Source organism: Chiloscyllium punctatum, chromosome 44 (genome assembly GCF_047496795.1).
Source record: "Chiloscyllium punctatum isolate Juve2018m chromosome 44, sChiPun1.3, whole genome shotgun sequence".
In the NCBI taxonomy this organism is placed as follows: Eukaryota; Metazoa; Chordata; class Chondrichthyes; order Orectolobiformes; family Hemiscylliidae; genus Chiloscyllium; species Chiloscyllium punctatum.
The window spans coordinates 57,109,771-57,129,074 of NC_092782.1; the positions used below are offsets into that span (position 1 = coordinate 57,109,771).

General features: G+C 41.3%; 1 protein-coding gene across 1 annotated transcript in view; it reads left to right on the forward strand.

Moving 5' to 3' along the window:
* The window catches only part of itih5 (inter-alpha-trypsin inhibitor heavy chain 5), a 61,886-nt gene that overhangs the window by 22,332 nt on the left and 20,250 nt on the right, over nt 1-19,304 (forward strand). The window contains exons 5-8 of the mRNA XM_072563002.1: nt 1,260-1,507; nt 7,314-7,477; nt 9,890-10,006; nt 16,350-16,521. Of these exons, the coding sequence (XP_072419103.1) occupies nt 1,260-1,507; nt 7,314-7,477; nt 9,890-10,006; nt 16,350-16,521 (701 nt within the window). The remainder of the gene's footprint in view (nt 1-1,259; nt 1,508-7,313; nt 7,478-9,889; nt 10,007-16,349; nt 16,522-19,304) is intronic.

The window sequence follows — 19,304 nt, forward strand, 5'->3', positions numbered from 1 at the left end:
TTCAAACCCATGAGAGTATCCACTCCCTGAGGGAACATTTATCACAGTCTGGCCCACGGAACAACTGATCATCATATTATCACTCGGCAACTCGTCAACTTCCTGTAACCGATCAGTAACCCGCCATTTCTCACTGGCTGAGTGAGTTCATCCAATGAGTGGCTAAGTTATCGAGGTTAGGAAAGCTCCAGGTCTCGGGTATGTGACAATAGGTGGTGTGTCAAGTGAGGATGAGATAACTTTTGACTGTAAAACCATTAAGAAAGCCCAGAAAGCTTATCAACTTGTGCGCTTGAGGCCAGTTGGTTGAGGTATTAGCAATGGCCTGGGCAAGGTGCGAAGGAACCCAGAAAATCTTCAGTGCTTTCATAGAATCATAGCAGTGAAGAAAGCAGATCATTCGGCCCATCGAGTCCACACCCCGCTCCTCTGAAGAGCATCCCATCCAGACACACCCCTTACCCATATCCCCGGAACCCTCATTCCCCATGGCTAATCCATCTGATCTGCATATACGTGGACACTATAGAACAATTTCATATGGCCAATCAACGTAGACTGCAGATCCGTGGACACTATGGGCAAGTTAGCATGGCCAATCCACTTAGCCTGTGCATCTTTGGACTATAGGAAGAAACCAGAGCATCCAGAGGAAACCCACACAGACGCAGGAAAAATGCGCAAATTCCAAACAGTTAGTCATTTGAGGGTGGAATCGAACACAGGTCCCTGGTGCTGTGAGGCAACAGTGCTAACCACTGAGTAGAGACAAAAGGCAACATTATCTACATGGAATATCTGTAGCTAAACCTTGCATTTTGGTTGGATTTAGCTAAGTTTGTCCCGTGCGATGTTTTATCTCATTGACAAATGTAGGCTGTTACTTTGACCCTTTCCTGGTTACTTTTTAAAATTCTAATTGTGTTCCGCCATTTATCTGACAATTGGCATTGACGTCTTAGCTGCATTTCTGTCTCCAAATCAACAGTGATCCTATTGATTCTGTTAACAATGAAATTATCCCAGATTAATAGTTAGTCAAGAAATCATTAAAACACAAAATGTACTGATTGTGATATGGTCTGTACAAATACACTTTAAATTATTGTGGTCATAATTTCTACTCACATGATAACACAGGATAATCTCTGTAGTCTTCAAGCAAAATCGTTAATCATTTCATAGTCCAATGCTACAAAACAATGCAAGGCTCAGACTGTAGATTATGCTAACATATACTGTTTTGTTCCCTAACACAGGGACAATGAAATGGAAACTTTCTCTGTTACTGTAAGTTTGCCTGCAAGGACCAAAGGACTATTCCTGTTGACTTATGAAGAACTGTTGGAGAGACGTCTAGGACAGTACAGACACGTGATCAGTGTCAGGCCCATGCAGATCATTCTGAAACTCCTGGTAGAGATCCATTTGACAGAACCTTCTGGGATCACTTTTCTGGAAGTTGCACCACTCAGAAACAGCAAGAAGAACAGTCAACTCCTTGAAGGTACAGAGAATCAAGGAAGGATATTTACATCTCAGTGACAAGTTTGAAATGAACTTTTGTTAAGTGACGTGTATTAGATTTATATTCAAATTCAGTTTAATTATTGCATTTTGCCATAATGTTTGTAACATCTAGCTGCTATCATTTTTCTGAAAGCTGTTTAGTAGGTTTCTTAATCTGTCATGTATTCTCTATACTGTTTCCTGTTGAGATCCTGTGGTGCAGTGGGTATTGTCTTTAACACTGAACTAGAAACTCCAGGTTTGTGTCCCACTCCAGGACTTAATGGCCAAGGAACGTGTTTTCATTATGCAGCCAAATAGGATGAGTGCAGACTTGAAACTCTTTCTGACACACACCACTGACAGGCGGTTAGACTGGGAGAGATCCCTGTTCTATCATGTAGTCGAAAAATATTAGAATGTTTACCATTGCTATTCATACTCCAGACTACAACATGCAGTCAAACAGGCAGAAGTGGGTACTGCAGATACTGGAGATTAGAGTCAAGATTAGAGTGGTGCTGGAAAAGCACAGCAGGTCAGGCAGCATCCGAGGAGCAGGAAAAATCGACATTGGAGCAAAAATCCTTCATGCAGTCAGACACCCACTTCTTGATGAGGGGATGGTCAGTGTGGAGCATGTTGGTGTGAACAGCATGAATGAGATTCTGGTTTCAGCCGGGGTGTATCTGGGACCAGCTACCTTGCCCTATCTGGGATGGAGGGTGTGGTACTGTCACTTGGACCAACCTTCAACTAGACAATGGAAATCAAAGGATTTGATTTCCATGTCCTTCAAGACTTAGGCTTGCTCCAGGAATGCAGTAGAGTATGCAGTGGACACCCTGAAATGTTAGTTGCCAGTGGGTACAGTGCAGCTCTGTTAATTTCCCTCTTCTTTGCTAAGCAGCATTGGTTGATACAACAAAGTAAAAGCCAATAGGAGTGATTGCAAACCTATTCCTCTGAGTATTTAACCTCTCTTGATTGCTAATATGCTAATGTTTGGCAACACAGTGCAACTTCTCTGAATGGTCCACCTGAATTCAAAAGAGAATATATTGTGTGAGGCACAGAGCTAGTGACTTACCCTGGTCCCATCCGCACTCTTGCAGCGCCAGGCATAGACGTCAGCATCCAATTTAGCCAGTATTTTGAAGATTTTACCAGCATCATTGATGTCAGCAGCTCATTGGTTTTGTGTTGGTGAAGCCTAATGGTCAAGTGTTCATTGAATGTCATTGGACACGTCAGAGACACTGTATGTGGATTTCAAATATGAATTACTTTGTCTTGGAAGCCATCATTGATCTTGATGCAACAGTGCAATAATGAAAGAGTGCTGCACTGTTGGAGGTGTTGTCTCACAGATGGCGTGTTAAGTTGAAGCCCAGTCCACAAGCTTAAATGAATGCAAATGATCTCCCAGCAGTATACAACCAAGAATAGGGAAGACATCTCAGTGTATGTTCTTCAACCTACACCACTTAACATACATTTACTTTGTCACCGCCTTGTTGCTGGGATTTTGTTGTTCAAATTGGTGGCATGTTCCTACATTACATCAGACACTTCATTTCAGAAGGAGTTCATTGGCTACAAAAGACTCTAGTGATGTGAAAGACGCTAAGTAAATGCAATTTCTTGTTGTCTAGAAATCTAAATGGTTAGTTGGAATATTCATTTTGTCAGCCAACCGTTAACAGCTGATTTCATTTTAAAAAAATGTTTTATTGTAGACTGACATATGGGTAAAAGAGATTGAAATGCATGTAAGTGGGTTAATATTCAAATACAATTCAAACAGAGAAAATAGAAAAATAATAGGAAATTATAGATGACTATCTGATCTCATTAAACAGTATTACAGTTAACTAAACAGAGTACTGTGCCAGCAAATGTAACTCATTTTGCATCAATTAGTATTGTGAGAAGTGACTTACATGTACATTGTTCAGAAAAGTGGTTCAGAGTTATTGAGGTGGTAATAAATTTATAATTTACAATGGAGTTAGCAAAGTAGTGTTAAGATCATCAAAAGGAAGGTTCAGCCATTGAGTTAGTCAGGCACTTTGTAAGGTTGTTGAAATATTTATCTGGTCTTAAGTTTGCTTCTTCTCATGAGCATTATTTCATGTTTCAAATACTTGAGGATAATTAATTGATGGTCCTTAGTATTTGAATGTATTTATCATACTTCCTTCCTCCTTTCCTTTTTTTATCATTTTTTAGACCTTTCCTATATTTTGGAGAATAAGCAATAGAATAATTTTTGAAATAATTGGTCTTTCTCCTCCATTCAAACTGCAGGATGAACAAGAGACTTGATATATTTTAACCAGAGCTGTGACTTTTGTGTCATCACCCCTAGACATGGTGTCATGGGGTCCTTTGAGCTAGTAATCCAAAGCTTAAGACTAATGTTCTTTGGACACAGATTTTAATTCCAACATGGCAGGTGGTAAAACTTGAATTCAATAAAATCTGGAATATAAAATGAATAAAAAGCATTTGGCTCATTAATGCTCTATAATGAAGGAAATCTGCTATCCCTGACTGTCCAACGTGTGACTCCGGACTCTTAGGAAGTTTGATATTTTTTAATCAAAGGAGTGACTTTTGTGACACCACCCATAGATATTTAGGAGCTGCATGTGACTCCAGACCCACAGCATTGTGACTGACTCTTTACTGCCCTCGGAAATAGTTGAGATAGCCACACTAATGGATCAAAAATCTCCATGGCTACAAACACTGCCTAGCCATTGATGCCCATAATCCATGGATGAATTCTCTACTTCCTCAGGAGGCTAAGGAAATTCTGTATGTCCACAAGAACTCTAACCAATTTTTATAGATGCACCACAGAAAGCATCCTATCTGGATGTATCGCAGTGAGCTGTGGAAACTGCTGTCCCCGAGACCACAAGAAACTGCAGAGGGTCATGAATGCAGTTCAGTCCATCATGAAAACCATCCATTGACTCTACCTATATGTCCCGCTAGGTTAAAAACAAGGACTGCAGATGCAGGAAACCAGAGTTTAGATCAGAGTGGTGCTGGAAAAGCACAGCAGGTCAGGCAGCATCCAAGGAGCAGGAAAATCGATGTTTCGGGCAAAAGCCCATGATGAAGGGCTTTTGCCCGAAACATCGATTTTCCTGCTCCTCGGATGCTGCCTGACCTGCTGTACTTTCCCAGCACCACTCTAATCTATATGTCCCACTGCTTTGGGAAAGCAGCCAATATAATCAAAGACTCCTCCCACCCTGGTTATACTCTCTTCTACCCGCTTCCATTGGGCGGAAGATTTAAAAGTTTGAATGCACATATGAACAGATTCAAGGACAGTTTCTTCCCCACTTATCAAACTTTTGAATGGATCACTCAAATGTTAATTCTGATCTCTCTGTCTCTGCACTCTCTCTGCGGCTACAACACTGTATTCTGCACTCTGTTCTGCTGCCTGAGGTACTTTGTATGGTATGATCTATCTGTATAGCACACAAAACAGCACTTTTCATTGTATCTCAGTCCATGTGATAACAAATTAATGAATCAAAAATAAAGGAAAGTGAAATACATTTGGAAGAATGAATTGTCGTTTAAATTTTGACTGAAAAATGTACTGGAAAAGCACAGCCAGTCAGGCTGCATCAGAGGAGCAGGAGAGTTGATGTTTCTACAAGCATAAGTTCTACGTCAGGAATGTCTAATGAAAAATTTATGCTCGAAATGTCGACTCTCCTGCTCCTCGGGTGCTGCCTGACCAGCTGTGCTTTTCCAGAACCGTACTTTTTGACTCTGATCCCCAGCATCTGAAGTCCTCACTTTCCCCCTAAATTTTGTCCAACCTATTAGAAAGAGTATGCTTCATGGGACCTGTCTTGTCCTTGAGCCTGCATTTCACCCCATTTATATATTTGTATGTAATTCTTCTGCTTTTCTATCTACTTGTTTTCAACTGAAAACAGACAGCATCTGATTACATGTGAAGCAATAAAGCAAAAATAGAAGTTGCCAGAGAAACTCAGCAGGTCTGGTAGCATCTGTGGAGAGAAAAACAGTTAATGTTTTGAGTCAAGTGACACTTTTTAAAATTGAAAATAACTGGTAAGAGTGATATTTATGCTGATAACAGGGCAGAGGGGAGTAAATAAAATACATGAAAACCAGGCCCAGAGAGAGAGTGAGAGAAAAAAGGAACAGGTAAACAAAGAGATTGCCGATGATAAGCTGAGGGAAAGAGAGAGAGAGAGAGAAAGAGAGGGAGAGAGAGAGATAAAGAAGTATAAATGATTGAAAAAGGTTGGCTGTATTGGGAGAAACCCATACAAGATAGGTCATAAGGATGTGGGAGATGGTAATGAATCTGGAGGAAGGGTATATAATTGTTATAAGGTATGACTGTACCTGGGATAATGGTGCAAAGGCTGTTTACACTGGTACAAGCAAAGTTAGGCATTACAAATGAACTGGCAATGATGCAGGATAATTACCCAATCTTCTTTGTTATCTATGATCTCTTCAACCCTGCATTCAAGCTGTATACTGTATATTAGTGGTATTCATCTCCATTTTAATTGTAAAGTCAAATTCCTCTTACCAACAAGAGAAAAGAAAACAAATTGCATTTTCTATACATTTTAGGAAATAATAGAAAGCCTGCTTTTGGGTCCCAGATCTGAATGTTCATGAACAGCTGAGCCAAGACCAGTTAAATATATATCTCTGATTGACCTATCGTAATGTGGAGGCGCCAGTGCTGGACTGGGATTGACAAAGTTAAAAATCACACATCACCTGTTATAGTCCAACAGATTTACTTGGATTTACAAGCTTTCAGAGTGCGGCTTCTTCATCAGGTAGCTACTTGAGTGTGGTAGCTACCTGACGAGATAGACAGAAAAACCAAAGAACTGAGGATGTTGGTAATCAGAAACAGAAATTGCTGGGAAAACTCAGCAGGTCTGGCAGCATGTGTGAAGAGAAAACAGAGTTAACATTTGGGTTTTCCAGAACAGAAGCGTCACTGAACCCGAAACATTAACTCCGCTTTGTCTCCACAGATACTACCAGATCTGCTGAGATTTCCCAGCAATTCCTGTTTTTGTGTCTGAGGTAGACATATTTTTGATCAGTGAGGGACTCAAAAGTCAGAAGTCACGCAAGATCAGGGTATAGTCCAAAAGGCTTATTTGAAATCACAAGCTGTCGGAGCGCTACTCCTTCATCAGGGATTCTAGAGTTATTGGGAAAAAGCAGGATAGTGGAGTTGAGGATTAGCAGATCAGCCATGATCTCATTGAATGCTGGAGCAGAATTAATGGGTCAAATGGCCTACTTCTGCTGCTACTCTTGTAGTCTTATTTGAAGAGTGCCTCATTTGACAAAACTACATTCTACTGAGTGGATAGGGTAAATTTTCACTTTAATGCAACTCAAAATTTATTCTATGTAACAAAAATAATTCTATTTCACCTGTATTTAACATTATACCTTGAATGTATGAGGTTTAATAAATTCCATAAAATAATTATTGGTAAAAGAAGGATGAGATATTTGCCTGTAAGTTTTATGATATCAAGATAAATGATGATCATGAAAACTTCACAACTTTAAAAGCATTGAGAGTTGAGATCTCACATTTTGGAATGTGTACATTTAGATGTTCACATCCTCAAATCAGGAGACGATTAATTTTCATTTTCTTTTCCAGAATTGCGCTACTGTTACACAGATACACATTTCAAGTTATAAAGTGAATTTAAACTATTCTATATTTTTCACCTGTCCTGTTTCAGCCTCACCCCCACCATCCACCAAAATCAACCGGACCACAACAACAGCCCACATCAGATTTGCCCCAACAATTAACCAACAAGTAGTAATTGCTGAGAATGGAATTCTGGGCGACTTCATTCTGAGATATGATGTAAACAGAGAATTGGGAGTTGGTGATATTCAGGTAATACTCTTAATGGCTTCCTGATTTTGTGATCACCGTATCCCAAGAGTGTACGTTTTCATTCATAAAACACTCCAGAGAGTCTGCTTTCAGCAAATTTCTATAGTGTTGTTAGAGGTGTCATTTAAATCAGATAAGTTCACTTTAACTTGGTTCTCTGCTTCAGCTGATGTTTATAGATCTTAAAACAAACATGTGTACCTTGCATCTGCAATGCCTCACCACAAAAGCTTGTTTTTAAATTAGTTTTAAATTAAATTCCAAGCATCTTTGACTTGTGTTTACGTACCCCGCCCACCCCCCACCACCCCCCGCCAAGCTCCCAGCCAGTCTATTTTCTGAAATCCCAGTAAGAGCAAATTGTCCTCATCTTCACTTTCTTTCTACTTGTTTCTCCTCTTCTTATCTGTTTTCTTGTCCTCTCACGAAGTCATTGACTCTTTCTTGAAATTGGTTAGCCACTGTTCCGATGACCTTCTGTTAATGTATCCAGATGGACATTCTTCAATGGGTTACAGTGAAGCCCAGAATATTTGGAGTCCCATTTTCACAATAACGGTACTAAAATTTACACTCTGCAAAGGTTTCTGATGTGAACTTGCTTTTCAACAACACAATGTATTGTAACCAAAACCAGCTGTGTTCCCATTGATAACTTCAAAACCACTTCCAGCAGGAACTTTTGGATTGTGATTGTAAGCAGTAAATATCTTGCTCATCTTCACGTCAAGGCCACTATTGCTGTAACATACCCTTCTCTTCCATCCTTCCTAGTAAAATCAGTTTACTCTATCCTGGTTTGGATGTTGATGGTGCCATTTGTAAATAAATGCCATTGCGCCAATATCAGGAGCTGGTTGATTTTGGTAAATGGTTTCTTTTGCCCAAAAGCTAATCACATGAAGTTTCCTCATCAAAGTTTAGCAAGCAGTGTGAGTCAGCATAAATCTCAGCTCACCATCTTAGCTCTAGAAAGAAATATTCAAATGTTACAGCTGAAGTTACTATTTATAGACAATACCTTTGTCATAGAACTCCTGTTGTAATCATCAAGAATATCAGAGTCAGGTCAAAACAGTCAAATTCTCAACTCTTCAAAAGAAACGTACCTCAACTTGCAAATTTAAAAGGGAATGTTTATTATCTCCAGCTGTGATATTTTATATTTCACATGTGAATGTGGCTCATGCAAAGGAGATTGTCAATTGTGAACAAGTTAACAGATAGAGATTATAACATGAAATATATATATATATATATATACACACACACACACAAGAATGTTAGCATTCTTGATAGAAGACACAGATTCATGTCCCACCTGTATCATAACACCTATGACAGTAGAGTCATAGAGATGTACAGCATGGAAACAGACCCTTAGGCCCAACTCGTCCATGCCGAACAGATATCCTAAATTAATCTAGGCCCATTTGCCAGCGTTCAGCGAATATCCCTCTAAACTATTCCTGTTCACATATCCATCCAAGTGCCTTTTCGATGTTGTCATTGTACCAGCCTCCACCATTTCCTCTGGCAGCTCATTCCATACATGCACTGTGTGAAAATTTGGGCACACCAATACTCTGCTTGAAAGAAAATTGCCCCTTACGTCCCTTTTACATTTTACCCCCCTCACCTTAAACCTATGTCCCCCAGTTTTGGACTCCCCCACCTGGGGAAAAGACCTTGACTATTCAGGCTATCCATACCCCTCATGATTTTATAAACCTCGATAGGATCACCCCTCAGCCTCTAATATTCCAGGGAAAACAGCCCCAGCTTATTCAGCCTCTCCCTGAAGCTCAATCCCTCCAATGCTGGCAACATCCTTGTAAATCTTTTCAGAGCCCTTTCAACTTTCACAACAGGGAGACCAGAATTGTACAGATTGATGAGACAATCTTTATAAAGGGATGTGTTGTAACCTACTCCAAAACTATTGCCCATGGTTTCACTGTGCAGCATCCATAAGGTACACTGCAGCAACTTAGCAAATCAGCTTCTACAGCAGCTTCCAAACCTACAACCTCAACACTTAGAAGGAGAGGGGCAAAAGGTGCAAGAGAATACCGCCCGCATTGGCGGGTCAAAATATTGGAACTCATCCCTTTCAGCAGTGTGGGTGTGCCCAAATTATAGAAGTTGCTGTAACCCAAAAAGGTGACTCCCCAGTACCTTCACAAAGGCAACTAGAGGTAGACAACAAATGCTGAGCTTGCCAGCAATGCTCAGAACCCAGTGAAGGAGAGCCATTGTAATGATTGTAAATCCATAGGTCAGTAGGTATTTTTCAACCCATTGTCACCAACACAGGGTTACTTGTGTTACAAATGCAGATGATGCAAAAAATTACTTATGTTTGCTATTAATCATGTCAAGTGCTGAGATTTTATAATTTTTTTTTTACAGATTCAAAATGGGTTTTTTGTTCATTACTTTGCACCCAAGGATCTGCCTCCAGTTCCAAAGAATGTGGTCTTTGTGATAGATACAAGTGCTTCGATGGCAGGAAAAAAAATCAAACAGGTATATTTCTTTACCTTAATGATTGTACTTAAACAGAAGCTGCTTATAGATGTCTGATCATATCATTCACCCATTACTAACATGCAGCTAATGATAGAATCACAGAACTTTACTGAAGGAACTCTTATCCCATTGCAAATTCCAAATTGTAACCTCCTCAAAGAATTCTAATAAGCTTGTCAGCCATGACTACTTCTTCATTAAGTCTTGATAATTCTCTGTGGTTATATTATGTATTTATATTATTATTTTCACATGCTATTTTATAATTGAGCAAGGTTCAATACCATTCATGATTCTGCAGATATCGAAGCAGTATACAAGAATAATATTAGGTACAGTAGATAATAAAGAAAGCAAACGGAAATTTGACATTTATTGCAAAAGGAATAGGCAATATATAATTAGGGAACTTTTACTGCAACTGAACAAGGCTTTGGACAAAAACAAAATAAAACTATAAAGGAAACCCAATATCTGAGATTAGTACAAATTCCCATGTTTGGTAATGCAGTCCAATCTCTCAAGGTGCCCACTGATTAGAATCGTGGAATTATACACAGAGGAACCTCGATTATCTGAACGAGATGGGCGGGCACTATTTTGTTCGGATAATCGATTCAATGCCTTTCCTCTGGGCCTTGGAGTTTTTTAAAGTCCGCTCCCCGTTCAGGAGACAAGGCAGCAGCACATCGCTTGCGAGCCGCTGCTCCTGCCCCGATCCCACACACCTCCTGCCCCAATCCTGTCCAACACCACCCCCTATCCCATCCAATACCGCCCCCCACCCGCTCTCCACCCTCCAACCCCGTCCAACACCGCCCTCCAGCCGCCCCCAACCCCGTGCACCCCGGTCCCCCCTACCCACTCCGCAACCCGGTCCAACCCCGCTCCCCAACCCCGTACAACATCCCCCCGGTGTACACACCTCACACACCCCATCCATCCCCACCCCTCTCCGGGGCAGCTGGACTGGACATCAACAACTAGACTGCTGCTGCTGCCTTTGTGGATAAGCCTCCAAATAGCACACATGTACACACACACACATAAACTTTTTACTGCAACTTTCTGATGGATTCCACTTTTGTCCTGTGCAGGACAATGTTGGAAAGCTCATCTGGGGAAAGGGGTATTGAGGGTACACCCCTCTGTAGAACTCCAGGGAAAGTGTGGGAGAGAGAGAGTGTGGAAGGTCTGTGATTTGGAGATGGTGCCTGTTTAATCATTGTAAACAAAAGATGTGATCAGTGTTGGAAACACATCCTTGATGTAATGTTTCTATCGGGACCTCGAGATCTCCTTCGGATAATCAGATATCCGGATAATCAGATATTTGGAGAATTGATATTCGGATAATCCAGGTTCCTTTCTATATAGTAACTGTGGAAAGTTTCAATTGTTCTGGTGGACACTGCCCCAAATGGCGATCTCCTGTTCTGTTTGCTCCTCTTTGCACCAGGTAGCTAAACAACAGGGTCATTTGACTCAAACGTGATCTGAAATTGGGGAGCAAGCCCAGTCTGATAATGGAAGAGGGTCTGTAACTCTCACACTCTCTAGAAATGTGAAACCTAACCTCTTCCAGTGTAGATGTTACAGGTAGTTTGGGAATCCTGACATTGACTTAATGCTGCATTGTCCTGGACTGCTCTATGCAACAGGCCCATTCTGGTAAGCTGCCAGTAAACACGTGCCCTGCATAATATGATATTCTAATAGATCATAAATTCTTTGTAATAAGGACGATGTAGTAATTGTAATGAGGTCAGCCAGGTGGACCTCATAGAATATGAGTTCTCTTATTGGACCAGGTCAACGTCCCCAGTCAGGGTCCCCAGGCTGACAGATAAGAACTATTGTATCTCCAACTCTATTTTGATTTAGTCCTTACAGTCTCCTTTGCTTTCTTTTAGGGAAGCATTGCCTTTATCAGGCTTTGCTTGTTACTGTTTCATTAGTGACATGGTTGTTCTCCTGGTGGTGGAGAATATTGAGTAAAGTTCTTGCACAATGGTGTGTTTTTCAGTGGGTCACTGCACATACAACCACAGGTGATGTGGGGAAAATATAAACACTGAACAAAAAATAGTTCAGGACAATCATACATCCTACTCACTCTTGAGAGCTGACTCTGAGGGAGGTCAAAGGAAGATAAAGGGTGTAGATTAGATTCCCTACAGTGTGGAAACAGGCCCTTCCTTCAGCCCAACAAGTCCGCACCAACCCTCTGAAGAGCAACCCATTCCCTTATATTTACCCCTGACTAATGCATCTAACACTACGGGCAATTTAGCATGGCCAATTCACCTAACCTGCACAGCTTTATGACTGCGGGAGGAAACCAGAGCACACAGAGGAAACTCACACAGACATGGGGAGAACGTGCAAACTCCACACAGACAGTTGCCCGAGATGGGGATTTAACCTAGGTCCCTGATGTTGTGAGGTAGCAGTGCTAACCACTGAGCCACCGTGTAGATAAAGGGTGACTTGGTGATGGAATACCATTCTCTGTAGAATTATTTCAGATGACACTTTGAGCAATTTTTCATCCCAGCTGTTGGAAACATTTAAATTATGTTGCATTTTGAACTCAGAGTGAATTTTTCCATTGTACTCAACTCCTGATTCCTTGGGACCCAAACCAGCACTTTTCTGATTGAGCTGGTCATCTGAATGTGAAGTCGAGCTGTATACTGATTGACCCAAAGTCCCATTGTACAGCTCTCCATTCATTGACCCAAAGTCCCATCGTACAGCTCTCCATTCATTACCATCAAACCAAAAGCCAAGATTCAGAGATTATTTTGCGTTGAACTGAGAAAAGAAGAGGGTCAGAGCAGGCCAATTATCGGCCTATTTATTCCAGTGTTTGTTGGCATTTTCTGATGCATGACTCATTTTCTCATAAATGAAAGACTGTAAGAGGAGCCTGGAGCATATGGGTGCCAGCTCATGAGTCTTTGCTCAACAAACGACAGCTGTTTCACCAATTCAGAAAATAAACTGCTTAATTCAAGTAATTGAAAATATGGCATTTGCAATATTTTGTCATCTGTAAATCGGAACGGGTACACAGTGCTGTCAGGTTGACTTGAATTGATTGTCACTTTTAATAGGGATGTAATTATAACATAAACACAAGCATCTGCAATAAATAGTCTTCGATGTACATTATAAAAGGATGGCCGAGCAGGATTTAGAATTATCATGTCCTGTATCCAGTGATGAAACTAATGTAATTTTATTCTTTACGCTGATATAATCATAACATGTTTTGATATTTCCTTTGCTGCATTCTAACAGAAAATTTCACTTGTCACCTGTGATTAAAATGTTACAAGCTCTTAGCCTCCTTTGTTACCAAAAGAAATTACCCTAATTCACTGTAAAGTGTGGGCAGCACAGTGGCTTAGGATAACAGAATAGGGGAATGGGTTTGGGTGGGTTCCTCTTCTGAAGGTCGGTATGGACTTGTTGGGCTGAAGGGCTTGTTTCTACACTGTAGTGATCCTACGTAGCAAGTTCCTTGAAGATGTTTGATTGTCCATTCTACGACCGCTTAAGTTTGACAAATTGCTGTGGGCATTATGTGAGCTTTGCTAAACAAGGACACAAAGGCTGTTAAAAAAACACACAATTCCAGTCTACTTATCATCATCAAATTACAGGTAAGTGGTTTCGGCCTGTCTTGGAGCTGAAGTCTTTAATGAGAAAGAATACCATGTCACAATCTTAAACCTTTCATATGAGATGCATTTCTAATGCTGGTGTCTTGGGGAGAAAAACACCCCTGGAGTGGCTCATGGAGTCAATTGTTCTTGGAAGGCATGGTGGAGTAAATGAATGGTGGAATAAGCCTACTGTTGTTTTGTACATCAGCTAGAGACAGATACTGCATATCAGCAGCAACAAATGAACTTTTTGATTGAATTATTTTAAAAAGACAAATTTCCTTCACAGGAGGAACAATGGCAGATATTTCTGGGTATAATGCAGAAGATGCAGGATCAGTTCATTCCAAAAAGGAAGAAAAATCCTATGAGGAGGCAGGGGTGGCCGTGGCTGACGAGGGAAGTTAAGAAACATATAAAGTCAAAAGAGAAAAAGTGTAACATAGCAAAGTTGAGTGGGAAAATGGAGGACTGGGAAGCTTTTAAAGAACAACAGAGGATTACTAAGAAAGAAATACGCAGAGAAAAATGAGGTACGAAGGTAAACTGGCCAAAAATATAAAGGAGGATAGTAAAAGCTTTTTTAGGTATGTGAAAGGGAAAAAAATGGTTAAGACTAAAATTGGGCCCTTGAAGACAGAAACGGGAATATGTTACGGGGAACAAAGAAATGGCAGAAGAGTTGAATTCGTACTTCAGATCTGTGTTCACTAGGGAAGAACAAGCAATCTCCCAGAGGTAACAGTGGCTGAAGGACCTGAACTGAAGGGAATTTACATTTGCCAGAAATTGGTGTTGGAGAGACTGTTAGGTCTGAAGGCTGATAATTCCCCAGTGCCTGGTGGTCTACATCCCAGGGTACTGAAGGGGGTGGCTCGGGAAATCGTGGATGTGTTGGTGATTATTTTCCAGAGTTTGATAGATTCAGGATCAGTTCCTGTGGATTGGAGGGTGGCTAATGTTGTATCACTTTTTAAGAAAGGAGTGAGGGAGAAAGCCGGAAATTAGAGACCAGTTAGTCTGACCTCAGTGGTGGGAAAGATGCTGGAGTCAATTATTAAGGCTGAATTTACGACACATCTGGATAGCAGTAACAGGATAGGTCAGAGTCAGCATGGATTTATGAAGGGGAAATCATGCTTGACTAATCTTCTGGAACTTTTTGAGGATGTAACTCTGATGATGGACAAGGGAGATCCAGTGGATGTAGTGTACCTGGACTTTCAGAAAGCCTTTAATACAGTCCCACATAGGAGGTTAGTGAGCAAAATTAGGGCGCATGGTATTGGGGGCAAAGAACTGACTTGGATTGAAAATTGGTTGGCTGACAGGAAACAAAGAGTAATGATAAACGGTTCCCTTTCAGAATGGCAGGCGGTGACCAGTGGGGTCCCGCAGGGATCAGTGCTGGGACCGCAGCTTTTTACAATATATGTTAATGATATAGATGATGGTATTAATAGTAACATTAGCAAATTTGCTGATGATACAAAGCTGGGTGGCAAGGTGAAATGTGAGGAGGATGTTAGGAGATTACAGGGTGACCTGGACAGGTTAGGTGAGTGGACAGATGCATGGCAGATGCAGTTTAATGTGGATAAATGTATGGTTATCCACTTTGGTGGCAAGAACAGGAAGGCAGATTACTACCTAAATGGAGTCAAGTTAGGTAAAGGGGCAGTACAAAGAGATCTGGATGTTCTTGTACACCAGTCAATGAAGGTAAGCATGCAGGTACAGCAGGTAGTGAAGAAAGCCTATAGTATGCTGGCCTTCATAACAAGAGGGATTGAGTATAGAAGCAAAGAGGTTCTTCTGAAGCTGTACAGGGCTCTGGTGAGACCACGCCTGGAATATTGTGTGCAGTTCTGGTCTCCAAATTTGAGGAAAGACATTCTGGCTATTGAGGGAGTGCAGCGTAGGTTCATGAGGTCAATTCCTGGAATGGTGGGACTACCTTATGCTGAAAGACTGGAGCGACTGGGCTTATATACCCTTGAGTTTAGAAGACTGAGAGGGGATCTGATTGAGACGTATAAGATTATTAAAGGATTGGACACTCTGGAGGCAGGAAACATGTTTCCGCTGATGGGTGAGTCCCGAACCAGAGGACACAGCTTAAAAATACGGGGTAGGCCATTTAGGACAGAGATGAGGAGAAACTTCTTCACCCAGAGAGTGGTGGCTGTGTGGAATGCTCTGCCCCAGAGGACAGTGGAGGCCCAGTCTCTGGATTCGTTTAAGAAAGAGTTGGATAGAGCTCTCAAGGATAGTGGAATCAAGGGTTATGGAGATAAGGAAGGAACAGGATACTGATTGAGGATGATCAGCAATGATCGTAATGAATGGTGGTGCAGGCTCAAAGGGCAGAATGGCCTACTCCTGCAACCTATTGTCTATTGTCTATTGTCTATTGATGTTGGGATCACTGGTGAGGCCAACATTTATTGCCCACTCTTACTTGACCTTGAAAAGGCAGTGTTGAGCTTCCTTTTGGAACTGCTGTAATTTGTCGGATGGAAATGCTGTCACAATGCTGTTAGGTGGGGAGTACTAGGACTTTGACATATTAATGACATTTGCTCAAGGAAGAATGGTGTATGACATGATGGGCAACTACAGCGTTGTGATTGGTTCTCATATGCTTACTGCCATTGTATTTTCAGACTAAAGATGCCCTCTTTACTATCCTTGAAGATCTTCGAAGCAATGACCACTTCAATATCATCAACTTCTCTGGCCGTATTAAGGTCTGGCAAAATGGAAAACTCGTCCCTGTCATGAGGGAGACTGTGAGAGATGCCAAGAAGTACATTTACCTGATGTCACCTTCAGGAGGTAAAGGGATATGTGTTTTATTTCCACTCCAAAGCCTTACCTTCTGATCTCCAATGGAAAAGCTTGTCTTTCAGCCTTTAGAACATTGTTTGAATGAAGGTCTCTAGATTTGTCTGACATTAATAACGAGGTTGTACTGTGCTGGTCCCTTGTTACTTGTATGCCCTATTCCAACTACAGAAGAATTATTATAATTTACCTGCAGTAAGTGTACAGACTTAGTGAGACTTACTTGGTGATTTTTCCTGTCATGCCACACACTTGTGAGAAAGATTACCGCTCATGGAGTAAATGAAACAGTAGCAACGTTGATTCAAAATTGACTGAGGGGCAGGAAACAGAGTTAATGTATATTTTTCAGACTGGAGGAAGGAGTACTAGTGGAATACCTTGGGGATTGGTGTCAGGATGCCTTCTTTCCCTGATGATCTAGATCCTGGAGTGCAGGAGAAAATTTCCAAATTTACAGAAGACAGAAATTTTAGGCTTTGGGGACAACAGTGTAAAAGTGTAAAAGTACAAGAAGTCCTTGGCAAGTTGCTGGACTGGGCAGCTTGGTGATAGATGACATGTGAGGTGATATATTTCAGTAGAACAAACAGAGGTACAGCAGAAAATAAAAGGGGAACCCCAAAGCAAGTGCGAAGAGCAGAGAGACCTGAATGTTTTCTCATTATTCATTTGTGGGATGTGGATATTGCTGGCTGGGCCATCATTTATTGCCTGTCCCTAGATGCCCTTGAGAAGATGCTGGTGAGCTGTCTCTTAAATTGCTGCAGTCGCTGTGCTGTAAGTAGTCCCTCAGTGCCTGTATGGGCAGATTTCAAGGTTTTTGACCCAGCGACAATGAAGGAATGGCGATAGATTTCTAAGTCAGGATGGTGAGTGGCTTGGAGGGGAATTTGCGGGTAGTGGTGTTCCCACATATCTGCTGCCCTTGTCCTATATAACAAGTCCAGTTTCTGGCCAATGGCAACCCCCAGGATATTGATTTTGGGGGTTCCTGTTGATGCCATTGAATGTCAAGGAATGGTGGTTAGATTTTTTTTTCTTTAAGGAGATGATCATAGTCTAGCATTTGTGTTACTTGGCACTTGTCAGCCCAAGTCTGGATATTATCCAAGTCTTGCTATATTTGGACATGGAGAGTATCTGAGGAGGAACCTGTTTATGGAGCTGACCAGACTAAGTGCCAAGGCCCAGTAACATTGGAGCTTTGGTGTCTCATATTAAAGTTTGGGCTCTCATCTGAACTTGGAAAGAATCACTGTCTGGATGACGTACAGGAATGATATTTAGCAATCCTTTGAAAACTACAGGGATGGTCCCTGACATTGATGTCAGGAATAATTCTGCAGTGAAAGGAAGAAAAGTCTAGAGCAATGGAGGGATTGTAACTCCCAAGAATGAGTCATGTTCATGGAATGAACAATCAGTAGAGTTCGAGACATACAGCATGGAAAAAGACCCTTCGGTCCAACCAGTCCATGCCGACTATGTTCCTAAACTAAATAGTCCCATATGCCTGTGTTTGACCCATGTCCCTGCTAGTCAAGATCAGAGTGGTGCTGGAAAAGCACAGCAGGTCAGGCAGCATTCAAGAAACAGGAAAATCAACATTAATGGGCAAATCATTTCCTGATAAAGGACTTTTGCCCAAAACATTGATTTTCCTGCTCCTCGGATGCTGCCTGACCTGCTGTGCTTTTCCGGCACCACTCTAATCTTGACCCTGATCTCCAGCATCTGCAGTCCTCACCTTCGCCATGTCCTTCTTAATCTCTCTTAATGGGTTCTAAGGACCTAAAAAGTTAACTTTGATTTCCCTGCATGGATGCTGCCAGACCTGCCGAGGTTATTCAGTAATTTCTGTTTGCATGTGAAAAATGAGAAATGTTCTTGTTTGAAAAGTTATTACCATATATGTCATTTTAAAACTTTTTATTGATAGAAATGAAATGGTTTCATGAAAGCAGCCCCATTTATTATTTATCCTCCATTCCTTAAAGTAACTAGGTACTGTATTGGGATGATTATGAGGGGGGTTGATAAGGTGAATGACAAGGGTCTTTTCCCTAGGGTGGGGAGTTCAAAACTAGGGGGCATATTTTTAAGGGGAGATGAGAAAGGTTTAAAGAGACATGAGGGGCAATGTTTTTACACAAAGAGTGGTTCGTATGTGGAATAAATTGACAGAGGAATTGTTGGTGCAGGTTACAATATTGTAATCTCAAGAGACATTTGGATAAATACATGAATAGAATCATAGAGTCATATAGCACAAAAACAGACCCTTCGGTCCAACTTGTCCATGCCAACCAGATATCCTAAACTAATCTGTCCCATTTGCCAGCACTTGGCCCTTATCCCTCCAAACCCTTCCTATTCATATACCCATCCAGATGCCTTTTAAATGTTGAAATTGTACCAGCCTCCACCACTTCCTCTGGCTTCTCATTCAACATGCACACCACCGTCTGTGCGAAAAGGTTGCCTCTGAGGTCACTTTTATATCTTTTCCCTCTCACCCTAAACCTATGCCCTCTTGTTCTGGACTCCTTCACCCCAGGGAAATGACCTTATCTTTTTTCCCTAACATGCCTTTTATGATTTTACAAACCTCTATAAGGTCACTCCTCAGTCTCTGACGCTCCAGGGAAAACAGCCCCAGCCTATTCAGCCTCTCCCTACAGCTCAAACCCTTCAACCCTGGCAACATGCTGGTAAATCTTTCCTGAACCCTTTCAATTTTCACATCCTTCCAATAGGAACGGTTTGGAGGG